The 18,069-nt window shown below is 46.6% G+C and overlaps 1 protein-coding gene across 2 annotated transcripts in view; it reads right to left on the bottom strand.

Annotated features, from left to right (window-relative positions):
* Window positions 1-656: 656 nt before the first annotated feature.
* SEC61A1 (Sec61 alpha 1 subunit (S. cerevisiae)) overlaps window positions 657-18,069 on the bottom strand; it is an 18,512-nt gene continuing 1,099 nt past the window's right edge. The window contains exons 2-12 of one of the 2 annotated variants that reach the window (XM_011971299.1): window positions 17,808-17,875; window positions 15,130-15,195; window positions 14,960-15,038; window positions 13,862-13,993; window positions 12,117-12,226; window positions 11,667-11,820; window positions 7,280-7,440; window positions 5,177-5,374; window positions 4,719-4,910; window positions 4,298-4,374; window positions 657-2,875 (exon numbers count right to left, since the gene is read on the bottom strand). In XM_011971299.1, coding sequence (XP_011826689.1) covers window positions 2,689-2,875; window positions 4,298-4,374; window positions 4,719-4,910; window positions 5,177-5,374; window positions 7,280-7,440; window positions 11,667-11,820; window positions 12,117-12,226; window positions 13,862-13,993; window positions 14,960-15,038; window positions 15,130-15,195; window positions 17,808-17,875 — 1,424 coding nt within the window. In that variant the 3' untranslated portion in view covers window positions 657-2,688. Of the gene's footprint in view, window positions 2,876-4,297; window positions 4,375-4,718; window positions 4,911-5,176; window positions 5,375-7,279; window positions 7,441-11,666; window positions 11,821-12,116; window positions 12,227-13,861; window positions 13,994-14,959; window positions 15,039-15,129; window positions 15,196-17,807; window positions 17,876-18,069 lie in introns of those variants that run through there. The other variant, XM_011971300.1, reaches the window with a different exon arrangement.

The raw sequence follows: 18,069 nt of genomic DNA, 5'->3' as shown, positions 1-18,069 counted from the left end.
CCTGGGGCTGCCCTCCCACCTACCCCTCAAGTTCCTGAGGAAGCACCAGGCTCGGGTGGTGGGGATGGCAGGTTTGGGGTGAGGCCCTGTCCAGGACTGGGGAGAGTGGAAATGTGGCCTACCACTGGGGGCTTGGTGTGGAAACAGACTTTTAGACACGTTCTAGGGGAGCAGCCACAAGCCTGCCACTCGTACCCACATAACAGTGGGTCCTTCTGGCTTGGCTACAGGTCAGGTCTGAGGCCAGCCTCACAACCAAGGTAAGACTTCTCCAATCACCAGCTGGGTACTGGAGCTGAGGCTCGAAGGGCTTCGAGTTACGGGGCGCTAGGCTCCTGCTAGAAGGTTCCCACTCTTCCACAGGGTGGCAGGTGCCCTGGCTCAGCGGAGGCCTCTGCATTCTCACGGGACAGCTGGTGCATTCTGCCTCACTGACAGAGCCCTGCAGTAGCGCCACATGTGGCCCAGCAGCCATTTCACTTTATCACAAATGTGAGCACCAGGCTGACATGACCACTAGAAGGGAACTTTTCCAGGCAAAATGCCTGAGTGCCCCAGCCAAGCCTTTGACACACATAAAGTTGCACTCAAGCTTTGGGCCTCACTGTCCTTTTGGGGAATAAAATATAATTTAAAATTAAGAGAACATGACCAAGTACCTTGTAAAAAATTGGCTTTATTTGTCACTTATTCACCTTGTCTCAGTTATGCCATTTTGGTGTCCACAGTGACAGTCCCCTGGAAGCTGGGGTCAGTCCCCACCCACCCACCATGACCATCACCCACAGGGTGTGAGTATGGGCCTTGCAGGGCCCAGCCGATGGTTACAGGCTGCAGGCAGGACTATGGGGCTTCTCCTGAGGCCTGGCGCCCTCCAGTCCCCAGCCCACCAGGTTGGGTACAGCTGCCTGCCTGCAAGAGGCCAAGCATTCCTAAGCATGGGCTGGGGAGGCCCTGCCCCTCTGTAGCAGCGGAGTGGACAGGGCAGTGGGAGAACCATGTGGGTAGGAGGGCATCAGGTCTCAGAGCCTCTCCCCTGCTCAGGACTGGGTCTAGACAAGGCCACGTGTGATAGGGTGGTAAGCCCTGGAACATATGGAGGAGTCTGGGGCCCATCTTGGTTCTGCTGCTGAGTTGCTGGGTGGCTTTGGACAAGTCCCTTCTTGTCCCTTGGTCACTCTGTTTCCTGGCTAGCACTGCCAGCGAGGTCTCCAGACAGAGTGTGCCCCTCTGCCAGGCTGTGGTGGTGGCCCTGTGCTTCGCAGGCTGCCGTGTGCCCACTGTCAGTGTGGAGTCTCCCCGATAGGCTGCATGCACCCCCAGGACCCCTTCTTAGGATTGGGGCATCCAGCAAAACATTCTTGGTCCCACCAATGTCTAAAGCCAGCTCGAAACCTCAAGCTCCTCAGGATCTCAGTACCCAACTCTGCTGCCCTTGCTGCCAGGCAGTGCCTGTCCTAAGAGGGGACTCCCTCAAGGACAGAGGGATGGTGCCCATCCCCAGGACCTAGGCCACCTGTCAGCACAAACAGAACTTATTCCAGATATAAACATGAGTCTTCTTATTTCAAACACTGGAGCAACTGATCAACACCACCACAGCCCATGCACCCCGAACCTGACTTCACTACCGACCTTGAGCCTGCACTGTCCTCTCTCTGCTGACGACACTGGTGATGCAGAAAGGAAGTTGGTGGCGTCTGCTCACTTGTGTGCAGTCCTAAGCATGGTAAGAAAACTGAAAATACAGCTGGGTGATCTTCAGCCCAGAAGGTGTAGTGGCTTGTGAGCACTAAGTCAGTTTCTGTCCATGTCTGAGAGCCACCACAATGTCTCCCCTTGCTAGGGCAGCCGCAAGGAGATGCATCCAGTGATGACTGGCAGAATCTAGACAAATGGACATCACTGCAAGGGTCTGTCCCCCTAGCTTGGCCAGGCTCACTTTGGTAGAGCTGATGACCCAAGTGGACTAAACATGGAGCTAGCAGAAACAGGCAAACTCTAAGTCCAACCAGAAGAGTCAGCTAGAAGAGCCAACAGGTGCACACAGACAAATCCACAGACGGCCGGGAGTGTCTTCTGGGAAAGCCATCCCTCTCTTTTGGAAGAAGTTCTGTCCTTAAAAAAAATCACTTTTAAAATAGGGGAAAACAATGGTGTCTTAAAGAGAAAAACAGTCCTAAGCCAGATATTCCCACGCCTGATTGTGAAGGAGACATGCCAGCAAGGTCCCACGTCTCCGGGAAATACATGATCCGGTCCCAGCTTCACACCCTACTGCCAAAATGAAACGTAGACATTTCAGTTTTTGTGCTTCCAACCAGAGTGAGAAATTCCCTTTGTGGGGAAACAGGTGAGACTGCTGCAGCCGCATACGGCACTGAGAAGGTGCAAAGGTTAAAACAAAAGTTACATGGACACTTGGGGACAATCCTATACCATTCCCACTTCTCTGGCAGTCGGCTGAATAAAATTTCACTTTCACAGTTCTTTTTGCCAATGCCAGGATAAAAAGCAAAATTTTAAATTGGAAAATGTCTAGCACTTTACACAGTGGAATGAAAGAATACGAAATTCAAAAACATTATTAAACAAAAGTCCATATGCCGCAGCAGCACGCGCCATGATGAGAGCTCCCCTTCCGAGGCGCTTCTGGAGCAGCTTCCTCAACCTGTCCGGGAGACGGGCTCAGAAGAGCAGGGCCCCCATGCTGCCGACCTCGCTCTGCTCCTTCACGAAGATCTCAAAGTACTGGTAGATGATGGTGACCGCGAGCAGGATCCCAGTTCCAGACCCAATGGCGCCCAGGAAGTCAGCCAGGACCGAGAGGGCCCCGATGCACAGCCCACCGAAGGCCGCGGCTGTGGGGATGTACCTGGGGAAGGGGACACAGTCAGCTCCGGGACACCCACAGAGCCCCCCTGTGAGCCAGGTGGCCAACAGGCTCACCTGGGACTTTGGGACCTAATGCCTCAAAGGCCCCTCTGCTGTCTCCTTGAAAGTCATCTACTATATCTAGTGCTCCAGGCCAAGGCGCTGCTGTCCAGGCAGCGGCCACACTGGCCATAGTAGCCAGGGGACTGTAACTAGACCAAACTGAGATGTCACATGAGATTTTGGAGATTTAATTTGAAGACAAGGATGTAAAATATCTCATCATGGTTTTTCTTACATTAATTATAATGTTGAAATGATACTTTGGATATACTGGGTTAAATATATTAAAATTAATTTCACCTGTTTCTTTTTACTTTTTAAATGTGACTTCTAGAAATTAAAAAAATTACATGTGACTTGAATTATATTTCTACTGCAGAGTGCTATAAATTCAGCAGCTTAATATTAAGAGAATGAACTAAATTGCCTACCATCCCTGCTAGGGATTAGAAAATAATGTGAAGTTTGCAATTCTGGCTTTTCCTGTGGTTGCTTCCTTTAGGTAAGGCCCATAGGACAACCCGGTCTGCAGCTGACTTTGTAGACAGCTTTGTAGGAATACAGCCATGCTCATTTGTCTGTGTCTGTCTGTGGCTGCTTGTGAGTGACGATGGAAGAGATGAGTAGTTGTAATGGAGACTGTGCAGACCGAAGAGTGCTGTGGCAGCATCTAAGGTCACCTGGACTTTGCCCTTCCTCACCTAACTGCTTCATCCCCAAGGGGACGGCTATATGTGGCACCATCACTTCTGGCCCAAACTCTCGCCACAGCCCGGCAGGTATGTGGCCTCCCCCTCTCCCTCTCTAGCGTGGTTTCATGTATTAGCACTGACCTTCCTAAAAGACTGCAGGCTCCATCCCTTCTGCCCTGCTTCAAACGTAAATCAACCCCTTCCGTGCCCAGCCACTGCCAGCTTCTCTAGCCTTACTGCCATCTCAGGCCCCAAAATGCACTCAGACGCCAGGACCTGCCTGCTCTGAGCTCAGAGTGACCCTCCTCCAGGGCGCTCTCTTCAGCACCCCACCGGCATGAGTCAGGGTGAATGAGGGTCCCGCTGCCACTCACAACTGTTGCTCTCAGAACCCTTACCACACTGTCTCCCACCCGCCTGGCCACATGCTTCCATCTCCTTACCCAGTGGCTAGCTCTGGAGGAGAGGGGCTGTTAAGTGTTTATCTTTACGTCTCCAGTGTCCAGTACTTAGCAAGTTCATAAATATTTAACATTTAGTTCTGTCCTATAACCCAAGGATAAGATTTAGTGACCCAGTAAGTGCTAGGGCCTATCAGGATGCCCTGTGTGGAAAGAAACAACGCATGTCCAGAGATGGGAAGTTGGGGACCTGGGGCCGCCACTCACCGATTGAGTTCATGGACCATGGAGGTCTCTCGGTGGCCTCTCATCACCATCTGCTGCTCCTTCAGCTGCTTTGCAACCTGCAGGGTGCCCACAGGTGAGAAGTTGGAATTGGAGGTTGAAGGGGAAACAGGCATTCCAAGTGGTACTAAACTTCCAGCATTTCCAGCACTGACAATAGATCACCTCTTCCAGCACTGACAATATTCATACAGAGAACTTTAAAACTGCTGCAAGGAAGTCGTATGACCAAGTCTAACTTTACAGTGTGGATTCAGATTCTCATACCTACAGCTGATCTACTGGCTGAGCTCCATCTGTCGGCCCTTAAAGGAGGACGATCTGTCTGCAAGTGTCACAGACCACTATTTATTATACTAGCCACACTTTCATCACCCTTCTAGAAGGTTTTGCTTCTACTTACATCTTTGGCAGAGGAACCTGAGACCTCAATCCACGTTTTGGAGAAGAATGCACAGGAGCCCAGCATGAACACTATGTATACAACTGCATGGACCGGGTCTTCTAACACAGAGCCAAAAGATTCTGGAGGGGACAGGTAATAGCAAAGGCCACCAACTGGATAAGCACGTGCGGGACCCCCAGAAGACGTGTCCTGGGGAAGAAACCAAACGCGTGTGAGTGCTCCTCATTTTACTTTAGCATCAGGGCAAAAATAGTTCTGAGCAGATGAAAGAATGCAATTTTACTCGGTGCCCATGGTACAATTTTCTTACTGAAAAGATAATTTAATGTGCTGAATTTGTAAAAGTTACAATGGAAAATATCTTTGGATGAAATATCTGTTCATGAGCAAGACACACTGACAGAAACCACTCCAACTAGCTGCATTGATAGCTCATCTTCGAAGAGCCTACTTACCGACCAGGTGCCCAGCAGGCTGACCAGCAAGTTGCCACTGAAGCGAGCTGAGAGCATTTGGGAGATGACATAAAGGTTGGACACCAGGGCGGACTGCAGGATGATGGGGATGTTGGACGTATAGAAGAGCTTGATGGGGTAGGTGTTGTACTGGCCGCGGTAGCGGGCCGACTTGATTGGCAGGTCCACTCGGAAGCCCTGAGAAGCCAAACAGAACCAAATCCCCTTCACTGCTTCATTCCAGCCTGCTGCACAGAAGCACAGTCCAGCCGGGGACTATCCAGTGGGCCACAAGGGAGGAAATCCTGTGTGCTGGTTCTGGGGCTCCCAGTTCTGAGAGCTCGTGCCCATTCCTTACCCACCACCGTACTCCTGCACTTTGGGAGAACATCCAGAACGGGCCCAGAAAAGCTGGTTTAAAAATACACCGAAGGCTAGGTGGGGTAGCTTACACCTGTAATCCCAGCACTTTGGGAGGCTGAGGTGGGAGAATTGCTTGAGCCCAGAAGTTCGAGACCAGCCTGGGCAACACAGTGAGACTCTATCTCTACAAAAAATAAACAAAACTAGCCGAGTGTAGTGGTGCACGCCTGTAGTCCCAGCTACTCAGGAGGCTGAGGTGGGACGATCACTTGAGCCTGGGAGGTCTAGGCTGCAGTGAGCCGAGATCACGCCACTGCATTCCAGCCTGAGCAACACGATGAGACCCTGTCTCACACAAAACAAAACATGGAAGTGAGCACGCTGGAATAATCCCTTTTTTTTTCCCCCCCCAAAAGACAAAGCCTATCACATTACATCCACATCTGTGTGGAATATGGAGGAAAGCCTGGAGGCCACACACCCAAATCCCAACGGCGTTTCTCTCTAGCTGGTGATGTTTCCTGAGCTTTTACACTGGCTCTGAGGCAGGGCCACTACAGCAGTGGCCTCACACCTTGCAACAGTTCCTTACGGTGTTTTTAATCATAAACAGAAAAGCTAAACTTTTCTAGGAATACGACCTCTCCCTCTGAAACACGTGGAGAATAGAAAGGGTTTATTTTTATGAACTCCCAGTACCTATAACAGGGCTCAGAATACAGAGGATTTAAAAATTAAATACTTAAAGCTGGGAGCGGTGGCTCCCGCCTGTAATCCCAGCGCTTTGGGATGTGGAGGCGGGCGGATCACGAGGTCAGGAGATCGAGACCATCCTGGCTAACACGGTGAAACCCTGTCTCTACTAAAAATACAAAAAAATTCACCGGGCGTGGTGGCAGGCACCTGTAGTCCCATCTACTCGGGAGGCTGAGGCAGGAGAATCTCTTGAACCTGGGAGGCAGAGGTTGCAGTGAGTTGAGATCATGCCACTGCACTCCAGCCTGGGCAATGGAGCAAGACTCCGTCTCAAAAAAAAAATTAAATTCTTAATGATCTGACTGCAAATTTTGGCAAAGCCCCTGAAGAGTTAGCTTTTTATTAAGCAGGAATCTGGCTTAGTCTCAGAAGGAACAGGAAAAGCATGTAGCTGGTATAAATACCTTTCACAAACATCAAACTACCTTTTATCTCTGTCCCTTCTTTTTAATAAACACCAAAAATACAAAGTGGACCATCAAAAAATACAAAGATCAATCCAATTACAGGGAAACAACTAGCAGTTCAGGTTTCTTACTCAGAAGCAAGTTTAAAAGATGGAATACTTTTAAAGGTAAGACAGCTCAAGAAGATAGGCCTTTTCCGAGATGCTGAAGTTACCTATAAATATCATACAAACTTTCTGTAAGAGAGCAATGAGGTTTCAGAGCTACAGTACTTTTTGCTTCTCTTGAACTAAGAACTTAGAAATATATTTTCTTACCTGTTGATAGGCCCAACCCAAAGGAACATGATTTCACAAATGTTAGAACTGCCTTAATTTTGTTTCGTTAATGGCAGGTCCCATGACTCAATGAACGTGCTTGTCCAGCTCATCTGGAAACCTGCTGCCTTCAAATACCATCTCATCGTTTCAACACAGTATGATGACAGTGCACCCCACAGAGTAGGGGACTGCACACAAGGCATTCTGACACTTAAATCCAGACCACGGAAACTCCCTGGGGTTGGATCTGGACGCACCTGGAAATAGATGACCACTGCAAAGACAAAGATGGTGGCGATGAGATTCATGAGGTTGGGGAGATTCTGGCGGTAGAACGCCTCCCGAAGGGCTCGGACCTTGTCTGTGCGTGTGGCCAGCAGATGGAAAAGTGCGATGATAGCACCTTCAAATTCCATTCCTGTTGGCAAAGGAGGACACAAATGTGAAGGAACAAACAGGCAACTCAACTTGCTTCTAGGCTTCTTAGCAGAGAAAATAAAAAGAGAAAAACAAACTTAAGTTATTAGACACATGGTGCCCATAGCCACAGGGATACAGCATGTATTCTACTCATCCCTCACTTCTCTTCTGTAGAGAATTCAAACTACAGAAACGGGCTATTCTGTTTTGTTTTGTTTTCTTTTTTGACAGGGTCTCTCTCTGTTGCCTAGGCTGGAGTGCAGTGGTGTGGCAGCACCTCACTGCAGCCTCAACCTCCTCCTCCTGGGCTCAAGTGATCCTCCTATCTCAGCCTTCTGAATAGCTGGGACTACAGACATGCTACCACACCTGGCTAATTTTTTATTTTTTATTTTTGTACAGTTGGGGTCTCACTATGTTACCCAGTCTGGTCTTGAACTCCTGACCTCAAGCGATCCTCCTGCCTCACCCACCCAAAGTGTTGGGATTACAGGTGTGAGCCACAGCACCCAACCACTATTCCACTTTTTAAAATTAACTAGTCTCATTTCTTAGGTATGAGTCAGTGGCCACCAGAGGTGTGGAATGATGATAATTTACAAAAATAAAAGCAGACTTTGCTGAACTCTAGCTGGAAGGGGTTATCCACTGAAGAGAGGACTCAGAGCCGGCAAATCTACTTTCCTGGAAAATCCTGAGAAGCACAAGTACCCATTCAACAGCTCTGAAGTGCAGGCTGCCCCTGGCTGGTGAGTGGGGAGGCTCCAACTCTCTGCTCCTTACATCAAGGGTACAAGTACAGAGGATGTGCTTGCGTCCACCATGTGGCCCCATCCAAACCACACCCTGCCAGGAGATGCTCCTGAGGGAGGCAGGCCTAGGGGTGGAGTGAGCTTACTGAGGGACTGAGGGAAACGGGAAGGGGACCCAATCTGAGAACGAGACAACAGAGTAACAAGTGAGAGGAAGGTGGGGAGTGTGGTGCATTATTAAGGCCTAAGTTTTAGACATTAGCAAGAAATTTACTTAAGCTAAAAAACTAAAAAGCGAAAGAAAGAAACAAGTGGTAACCTCTGCCGTTCCAGGATGGTGTAACCATCCCATAATGGAAGCCTGGCAACGCACAGTACTTCTACTGGCAGGAAGCTGGCATTACTTCCAGAAACAGGGTCTCTGTGGGCAGTGTGGGGTCATGGTATCGGTACTCTGAGGAGCACTTTTTAAAAAGTCAAATAGGAGTCGGGCACGGTGGCTCACGCCTGTAATCCCAGCACTTTGGGAGGCTGAGGTGGGCGGATCACAAGGTCAGGAGTTCAAGACCAGCCTGGCCAAGATGGTGAAACCCCATCTGTACTAAAAATACAAAAAAATTAGCCGAGCATGGTGGCAGGCGCCGTACTCAGGAGGCTGAGGCAGAGAACTGCTTGAACCCGGGAGGCGGAGGTTGCAGTGAGCTGAGATGGCACCACTGCACTTGAGCCTGGACGACAGAACAAGACTCCATCTCAACAACAAAAAAAGTCAAATAGGGACTATATTTGATGGCCACTTTGGAGTAAAATTTATTTTACATGACAGATTAAATAGGAAAACTGAAACTGAAGGCCAGACCATACTTAGAGGACCCATCTAGTACTGTGGAACTTATCAAATGTGTCCATTCCCTTGTGCTGAACAGTGAAATAGAGTGAAATGTAAGAAATGAAGACATCCTACAAAACGGAAAGCTTCTATTCAACCAAAATAGCTTGGTAGCTGAGGGAATGGGAAGAGTAACCAAATTGATGGTATGTGGGGTTTTCCTTTTAAAAGCACATTAAATAAAAACTTGAGAAGGGATCACTTTACCCCAAAGCTAATAATTCTGTCCTCTGGACATAGACCTGGATGGTGAGCCTAGAGAGGTGGCCCAAATCTGTAGTTCAGCTCATGAGCCATCCAGACCCCCAAGTGCCTGACACTGAGTTTGGGTGCTGCAGGTGTGACATCTCCAGATTATGTCTCTGGATGCTGTCAGGAGTAGGTTCTGCTCCTTGATTTTCCTTTCATAGAACAAATTTTCCAAGTTTCACTTTTACTCCTCCCATGACTAAAAAGCAAGTGAATCTAGGAAAAGGTGAAACCAAAGAACTCAAAAGCACTGTCCTCAAGTTTCTAACACATGATAGCTGGGACCACCTGCTACATCTTCCTGGACCATTCAGAGATGACATGTCAGGCAGATCAGCTAACCAATGTGACCACTGACCTCCTCTGCTGTGGCTTCTGTGAAAGAGACACCATGTCCTAACTGGCCATCATGTCCTCATCTCACCCTGTGGTGGTCTTTCGTCAGTTCCCATCCTTTCCACCTTTTGGTCCTGTGTGACAAGGCTGGCCTGTTTCCCCACGGTATCGAATTTGGGACTAATTCCCAGTTCTGGATTGTTCTTGCTGCCCAGGGAAGCAGCAGTGATTACTCTCTCTGCCTATAGAATCTCATTCAACAGCCTCCCCCATCCCAAGCCAAGCTGCAACGTCTCCAGGCACAGCTGCAAAGCTGCCGTCCCAGCTGTGCCCTCTGTGTGGCTCTCCCTGCCCCTCCTTACCAGGCTCTCCCTCCAGCACCACTCACTGCCCACATGCAGGCCATGGGGCACAGCCCTTCCTGAATGCATCTCGTGTCAGCCAGGTCCCAAACATGAGCAACTGACATTTAGACACATTGACTTCAAGGCCAGACAAACCCACCTTTGCTTCTTAGTTTTCCCCCACCTTGAAAGTGCCTCTCTGGCCCCCCCTCTTACTTGCTTCCTCCAAATGCCCTGACACAATGCTCTCCTGTAGGATGGCTTGGTTGGGGCTGGATTACTGCTGTACACACCTAGCTGCTCTCTCTGCCTTTCAGTGCAGAGCAAATCACTCCTTCCAAACTCTGGCTCCCATCACTCAATACCCTGCTGCAGAATGGAACATGAGCCTCTGGCGGCTACTACTGGGCTGCTAAGCCACCAGGGCCTTCCCCTCTGACTTTACTTCCTTCCCACTCAGGCGCTCCCCAAAGGCCAGTCACCATGATGGTCTTGTCAAATGCCTGAACTCCTACAATGCGTTCCCTCTCCTGCCTTTTCACATCCTGCCAAACCTTGCCTTCCGGACCTGCTTCTCCCAATTTACCTTGGATTTCCTAAAATTATACAAAGTACCTAAGGAAGCATCAAATGTGATCGATCTTGCCCACTCTTCTCTATGGCTCCCTACTTCAAGCTCCACTATCCTTTGTAACCTGTTAGGCACCTGCAGCCTTCACTTGTCTGGGGACCAGTTTTCCATCTCATTAATGAGATAATATGGTCTCTGGAGGCCAAGGACTCTGTTTCCAACACTCAATTAAAAGAAAACTCTCAAATAACGCCTGATTATTTCTCCTGGAATGCTCCTCAGTGCAGAAGATATTTAGTGTCAAAAATGTTTATTTCCTTTCCCTAAAAAGTCACACTCTCTAAGGCTTCCCTTATATGTTTTGACCTTTTTATTAAAAACATGCTCTGTTACAAGATTTCTGTGGCACTTAGTGGATGTAGCACAGCATGCTAATATTTGATATGCATCTACCAGGAGCCAGGCATCACATAATTTCATGCTGCTTCTCATTTCATCCTGGTAACCAAGATTCAGTGGTGAGGGAATCTGCCCAAAGCCACCTATGTACAACTAACAGGAACAGCCAGGATTTGAACGCAGGTGCTAAGCTCCAAGTTCAGGCCTTTTTCAGAAAGCTGCCCCTTGCATGACCAAGTGCTTTGCTTTAGGAATTTCATTTTTAGAAATTTATTCACTAAAAGCAGCTGCCAAAATACACAAAGATGAACATATGAGGACGTTCACTGTTTCAATGTTAACAATAAAAACACCTGGAAATGACTTAACATTGCTTTATCGTTGCAATATAAGGTTATACTGTGCTAAGAAAAGTGAGGCAGGATTGTGTATTCTGACATGCCGAACGTCCAGGAGGTATTTTTATATGAAAAGTGCAAGTTAGGTATCATTATAATTATAAGCCTATTTGTGTTTTTAAAACTTTGCAGTTTTAAAAACTTTTCTGATTTTAAAAATCAGAAGAGAAAAACCTAAAACTGACATAATTTTTCTGTGGAACGGGGGGATTTTTGTCTTCTGCTTTGCATTGCTTAATCGTTTTTGCTGAAAGCTGTCGCCACTAGAGGAGCACAGGGCCCTTACCTCGGCCAGTGTTGACAGTGGTGGGGCTGAATGCCTTCCATACGATGGTTTCACAGATGTTAGTTGCAATGAAGAGGGAGATACCAGAACCAAGGCCATATCCTTTTTGCAGGAGTTCATCCAAAAGTAGGACAATTAAGCCAGCAACAAAGAGCTGTAAAAATTTAAAAATACAAGACTATGTGTTACGGCTCCCCATGGACATGGTTCCATCCTTCAGTAATTGGGTTCTCTGATATAAATGCTGAAGACAGAGTGAGATCACATCCTCAGTCCCAGACAGTGGTCAGTAAAGCCTTTCTCTGCTGAATTCAGAGGGCTAACCCAGAGTCTCAGGCTTCTGCTTCCTTTCAGTAGGAGTTCCTTTTAGGTGTGGTTGATATTCGTCATGTGAGAACTGTAGGTAAGTGTGAGGGGCTACTCAGAGGGAGATGTTAGCATAACAATTACCTGAATGGTGATTAGCAGGCAAATTCCAGCACCCATTTCAGAAGGGTCCCCATACATCCCGGTCATCACATACACGATAGACTGGCCGATAGTAATGATCATGCCAAATACTAGAATTGAAAGAAAGAAGTGTTTTCCAAGTGGGTCACTACACAGAGCAAAAGAAATAGTTCAGAAACACCCACTCAACGACAGGCACAGGGGAGAACAAAGATGAAGAGCAGTGATACGACCTCCAAGGGGCTTGACTGAGAACATGCTAAACCATCACATCAGCAAAGTACATGATGAATCAAAAGCCTTTTAACAAAAGCACACTTGTTCTTTAGTTTCACCTTTTCCTAGATTCACTTGCTTTTTAATCATGGGAGGAGTAAAAGTGATACTTGGAAAATTTGTTCCATTCAAAGAAAATTAGGGAGCAGAACCTACTCCTGACAGCATCCGGAGACAATCTGGAGATGTCACACCTGCAGCACCCAAACTCAATGTCAGGCACTTGGGGTCTGGATGGCTCATGAGCTGAACTACAATTTGGGCCACCTCTCTAGGCTCACCATCCAGATCTGGGTCCAGAGGACAGAATTACTAGCTTTTGGGTAAAGTGATCCCCTCTCAAGTTTTTATTTAATGTGCTTTTAAAAGGAAAACCCCACATACCATCAATTTGGTTACTCTTCCCATTCCCTTAGCTACCAAGCTATTTCGGTCTAAGAGAAGCTTTCCTTCTTTTTTTTTTTTTGGAGACAGAGTCTCTCTCTGTTGCCCAAGTAGGCTGGAGAGCAGTGGCACGATCTCGGCTCACTGCAACCTCCACCTCCCAGGTTCAAGCGATTCTCCTGCCTCAGCCTCTGGAGTAGCTAGGACTACAGCATGTGCCACCGCACCCGGCTAAGTTTTTGTATTTTTAGTGCAGACAGGGTTTCACCGTGTTAGCCAGGATGGTCTCCATCTCCTGACCTCATGATCTGCCCGCCTCGGCCTCCCAAAGTGCTGGGATTACAGGCGTGAGCCACCGCGCCTGGTGAGTGAAATTTTTTTATAAAACACTTGCCAAATAACTACTATGTGGCAGGCATTGTGACAGTGATTATTTAATCCTTATGACAGCTCTGAAGTAGCCATTACTTCCTTCTAAGTAATAATGAAATGTTGTCCAAGGGTGCTAAGACCTCCAAGCTCTGATCCTTCCACTCCATTACACGGCCTCAGGGGCACTCCAGACACTCTCCCCTGCCTTGCCCGGCCCATCCCCAGCACCTAGCACCTCTGCTCTCCCAGAAGTGCTCATGCTAACACAGGCCATGGAGCTCCTACAGGGTTGGCAGGCCAAGGAGGTTGCAGCACAAAAGAAAAAACTGTTTGGGCTGGGCATGGCGGCTCACGCCTATAATCCCAGCACTTTGGGAGGCCGAGGCAGGTGGATCATGAGATCAGGAGTTTAAGACCAGCATGGCCAATGTAGTGAAACCCCATCTTTACTAAAAACACAAAAATTAGCCAGGTGTAGTGGCACGCACCTGTAATCCCAGTTACTCAGGAAGCTGAGGCAGGAGAATTGCTTGAACGTGGGAGGCGGAGGTTGCAGTGAACCAAGATTGCATCACTGCACTCCAGCCTGGGCAAGAGAGTTAGACTCCATCCGCCCCCCCCTCAAAAAAAAGAAAAGAAAACCTGTTTGATGCCATTATAGCAAATACAAATTCTCCAACTATAGACATCAGATTATTCACAATCTTTCTTACACTTTTGGGCCCCGTTGAAGAGAGCTCGGTCTTTTGGGGTGTCACCAACTTCAATTATCTTGGCGCCAGCCAAGAGTTGCATTATAAGGCCAGACGTGACAATGGGAGAGATCCCCAGCTCCATCAGTGTGCCTTGAGGAAACGGAGAAGCAAAACAGTCAATATTAGCTTGGAAACATAGTACATTATTTTAAAAATGAATGAGCAAAATTTGACTGAGTACCCCTTATATGAAATTAATGTGTTTCAGTTTCCTAGCTGCATTTAATTTAGAGAACCCCAAAATATCAACGATTAGTGTATAATTCAATTCATTCTGTTCAGCCTGCGAGGCAACATCTTATTCTGTTTAGGAAGTCACATGGTGTCTAAACAGATTGCTGCATTTAAATTCACCATAAACAGATTCATTCTGGTTTTAGAGATAAGAAACGTTTGTCTCTTCATCAGTTAATAAAAAAAGGATAACATTCAAATAATTCCCAGAGTCTGGAAAGGGAGCCTGTACAATTGTATCTAGTTGTGAATAACCTTCTTACTTCCCATTATGTTAAAATGAGCTATACTTCCAACTGATTTGGAATTTAATTCAACTATGTTTTTAAAATGAGTTAATCAAATGCAGTATCAACATACACATTCAGAATCCTCCCCAGTCCCATAGGTAACTGGTTAGAGGATACAAAACACTGTTACATATTTTTTGACAATATATGTAACCTATAGATATGAAAAAGATACAGCTGAAAAACAAATTACATATTCTGAAGAATGTTATCAATGGAAACGTCATCATTTCAGGTATTCAAAAAGTATTCTAGTTGTTTTTCCATGTTTTTAATTCTCTCTATAGCATAGACTTATCTTGTCAATACAGGTTTTGTACTGCATTCAAATACGATTCCAAATATGATGGTATGCCTTGGTGCTGAACTCAGCATTTAATAAGGCTACTCAACACAGCACACTAACATTCTTCACTCTATTTTCCAAGTCACTCTCTAAGTTCCATATAAAGCCAAAGCCTATAATTTAACTAAGTGAAGCTAGGTAAGCCCACACTCTACAGAGCAAAGACAGAGAGAGCCAGAGTCCTACCTCTGTTAGAGGCTAGAATCACTCTCATCCAATAGAAAGGGTCAGCTGAATCTGAAGACATGATCCCAAACAAGGGAATCTGGGAATAGGCAAAGAGCAAAACAGTTAGCACGCCTGTTTCCAGCTACTTTTATCCCCCTCCCCAATACGAAATACAAGCCTTAGCTTACCTGGCAGCACACTAAGAAGATAAAGAGGGTGATAGCGGTCCACAGCACTTTCTCTTTAAACTGAATCTAGAGTAGAAGCGAATGAATTAAAGCAGGGGTTACTTTCAAAAGCAAATTAATAAAAATGGACTCCAATCAGACCCCTTTCTCTAAAAATGGACTCCAACCAGACCCTTTCCTCTGTTCAGCAGAGAAGCTGAACCATGTACCAAACATAAGTACCATTGTACTGCGTAACTTCCACTGCACAGAGCACAATGCAAGGACCTACAGGCATCCCCCCAGCTCACCTCACACCACAGAGAGTTATCTTTATTTTACAACTCAGTCTTAGAAGACTAAATAATTTGTCCCAAACCGCAATGCTAAAGTGAGTTTGAGTCCCAAACTGTGCTTTTAACCATTAGCATTAACAGTTAAGACTCAAGATTGAAGAATGTCACAATAGAACATGACTTGTAAAACACACGAGCAACCACTTTTCATTTGAGTGTAAGTCACAAAACGTTGTTATTCTGGAGCCAAGTAATTTGGAATTGCTCAATAGTGTATTTTCTATGAATTAAGGGTAAAACAGTGTAATAAACAATACTGGGGAAGGGCAGGAGAATTGCACGTTTAACCTACTAGTAACATCTGTTAAGGATTTTCACATCTTCTCAGGTACAAAGGTTGCACAGGTGACAAGAATTGCTGAAAAGATGACTATTACGTATCATAAGAAAGGTTTAGACCTCCCACCCAAAGCCTCTGTCACTAAAGAGTAGAGCGGGAACTCTTCCAGGTTTTCTGCCTCTGAAACTGAGTGTCTTCACTAGTGTCTGCTGCCTACACTAGACTAATGGCTTTAGAGGGCTTAACAAATATGAATTATTGTACAGATGGAAGATTCTGAGGTTGAAATACCTTGTGAGAGACTGACAGTATTAAGTGAACAAAACTGTGTTCTTTAAAAACACTTCTAGGCAGGCACTGAGTCAGCATTCCCGGCCCTCTGGCCAGAACAGGAGTCACAGTCCTCTAACTATACATGCAGGCAAAGTAGGACACAGTCATACAGCCACACAAGGGTGGTGTGAATTAGTGTTCAGATACTTCATCCAAAGCTGAGGGCATTCACAGGACTCTTCTTCTCTTGAGAATGCTCCTCTTCCCACCTACCATCCCACCACACTAAGAAATTAGAAAATGGCCGAGAAAAGGCAACGCCGTTTCAGACTAACCTGTCTGAAATGAATCTTGACGGGAAACAAAGAGCAGACAATTTTTTCAAGACTTTTTAATCACTAAGTCCCCTCTCCTGGTTACAATCAAATTTAACATCAAAACCCCAAAAGCTCTTTTTCCAAGTCCTGTCTCCTCTGCCTCTTAGTAGCCCCTAAATCCATTCTTGCTCGGTACCACAGTTCATCCTCTGATGTGAAAAGCCTCTAAACCAACTCTAGTCCTCTCCCTTCCTTCCAAAGTGACATTCTCATGTCTGGCCCTTGTTATTCATCTCCTATTGTTCCCCACCTTCCATTATGTTCTATCAATAGGAACTACATCTAACAACCTTTCATCCAAACATGCTACACTCTTGTCACCAATGCCTTTGCAAACGATATACTCCTTTTACTTGGAATTCCTTTCCATCTCTTCAAGGAGGCTTCTATTTGTCCTTCAAAACCACTGTAAGACATCATGTCTTCCAGAGTTAATCCCTTCCTGAGCCACTGCTATACCTTGCACATATTTCCCTGGTTCCATCTACCACACTGAGTTACAAGGCCAATGTCACATAGCTACTAAGGAGCGATGTAAAGAGTGGGACCTAGGCTTGCCTGCCTCCAGAGCCATACCCCTCCACTACATTGGAATTGAGGGGTAAAGTTTTACAAATTCGTCCATTAAAAAAAGCACATGGGCATTTCTATGAAACTATTTTAAGTAAAAAATGAAAGTGGATTCCAAGAACCCAAGTGTCCATGTGAATGCTTTAACAACAGTTTGAAAAATAATCTGAGGACACAAACATTTTATTCCCCGCTCTCTAACCTAGGAACCTAACGAAACTTTTTTTCGTTATTTGATAGCTGCACTTATACTGGCAACACTCACCCCACACAATTTCGGATTCAACACAGTTCTACATTTAATCTTTCCTTGTTTTAATACACTGGCTGTGAAAAGCAGCAGACTTCACAAAAGAATAGCCTTTATTCTCGCTATTGTGACAGCCTACATAAAAGGTACAAACTCATTTGTAAATACTAAAGTGACAGCCCTTCCCTTTAGCAGATGGATACAAAGGGCATCTCCTGGAAAAAAAAAACCAACCCATGACCTGCTCCCGTTGGAGGTGAAAAAGGGAGGGTAACTCAATCTGCTATCCTAACTGAGGCCTTATTCATTCACGGCTCGGATCCATTTTTGGGACAGGGCAACCGGAGGCTTTGTTCTCGGAGCAACTTTCACCAAAGATGCCCCAAATACAGCACGATGACTTCGGTGGAAATTTCCACACAACCAGGTCACCTTTCGACAGCTCTCCGGAATAACAGAGCACGACTACACTCCAAGACAAGAGAAGGGAGAGTTTCCATTGCCGTGCTGAAGCCATTTTTAATCATACTGTAAACTTTCAGAGTCCAGATAGTTTCCTGAAATCTTCTTTGTTGGCAATTTGGGGTACTTACCTTCCTCTCCGGCTTCTGAATTTCCGGCAGGATGACACAGAAGGGTTTGATGACTTCCAGAAATTTGACTTTGATGGGAGAAACAAAACAGGAAGAGTTAGAACACAGAGAAGTAACCGTCCGCGCTACCCAAGGAAGCCTTCTGCCCAGGACGAGTGAGAGCAGTGGCCAGGGGAGCCGGCCGCACCCGGGACTCGTGGGGATACTCGAGAAGGGTCGGGGACACCGGCCGCGTTCTGCAGGGGGCCGGGCAGGGCTGGCC

Source organism: Mandrillus leucophaeus, unplaced genomic scaffold (genome assembly GCF_000951045.1).
Source record: "Mandrillus leucophaeus isolate KB7577 unplaced genomic scaffold, Mleu.le_1.0 Scaffold121, whole genome shotgun sequence".
NCBI classification, from domain to species: domain Eukaryota; kingdom Metazoa; phylum Chordata; class Mammalia; order Primates; family Cercopithecidae; genus Mandrillus; species Mandrillus leucophaeus.
The sequence above is the reverse complement of the archived record's forward strand: the minus strand, read 5'-3'. Positions and strand labels throughout refer to the sequence as shown.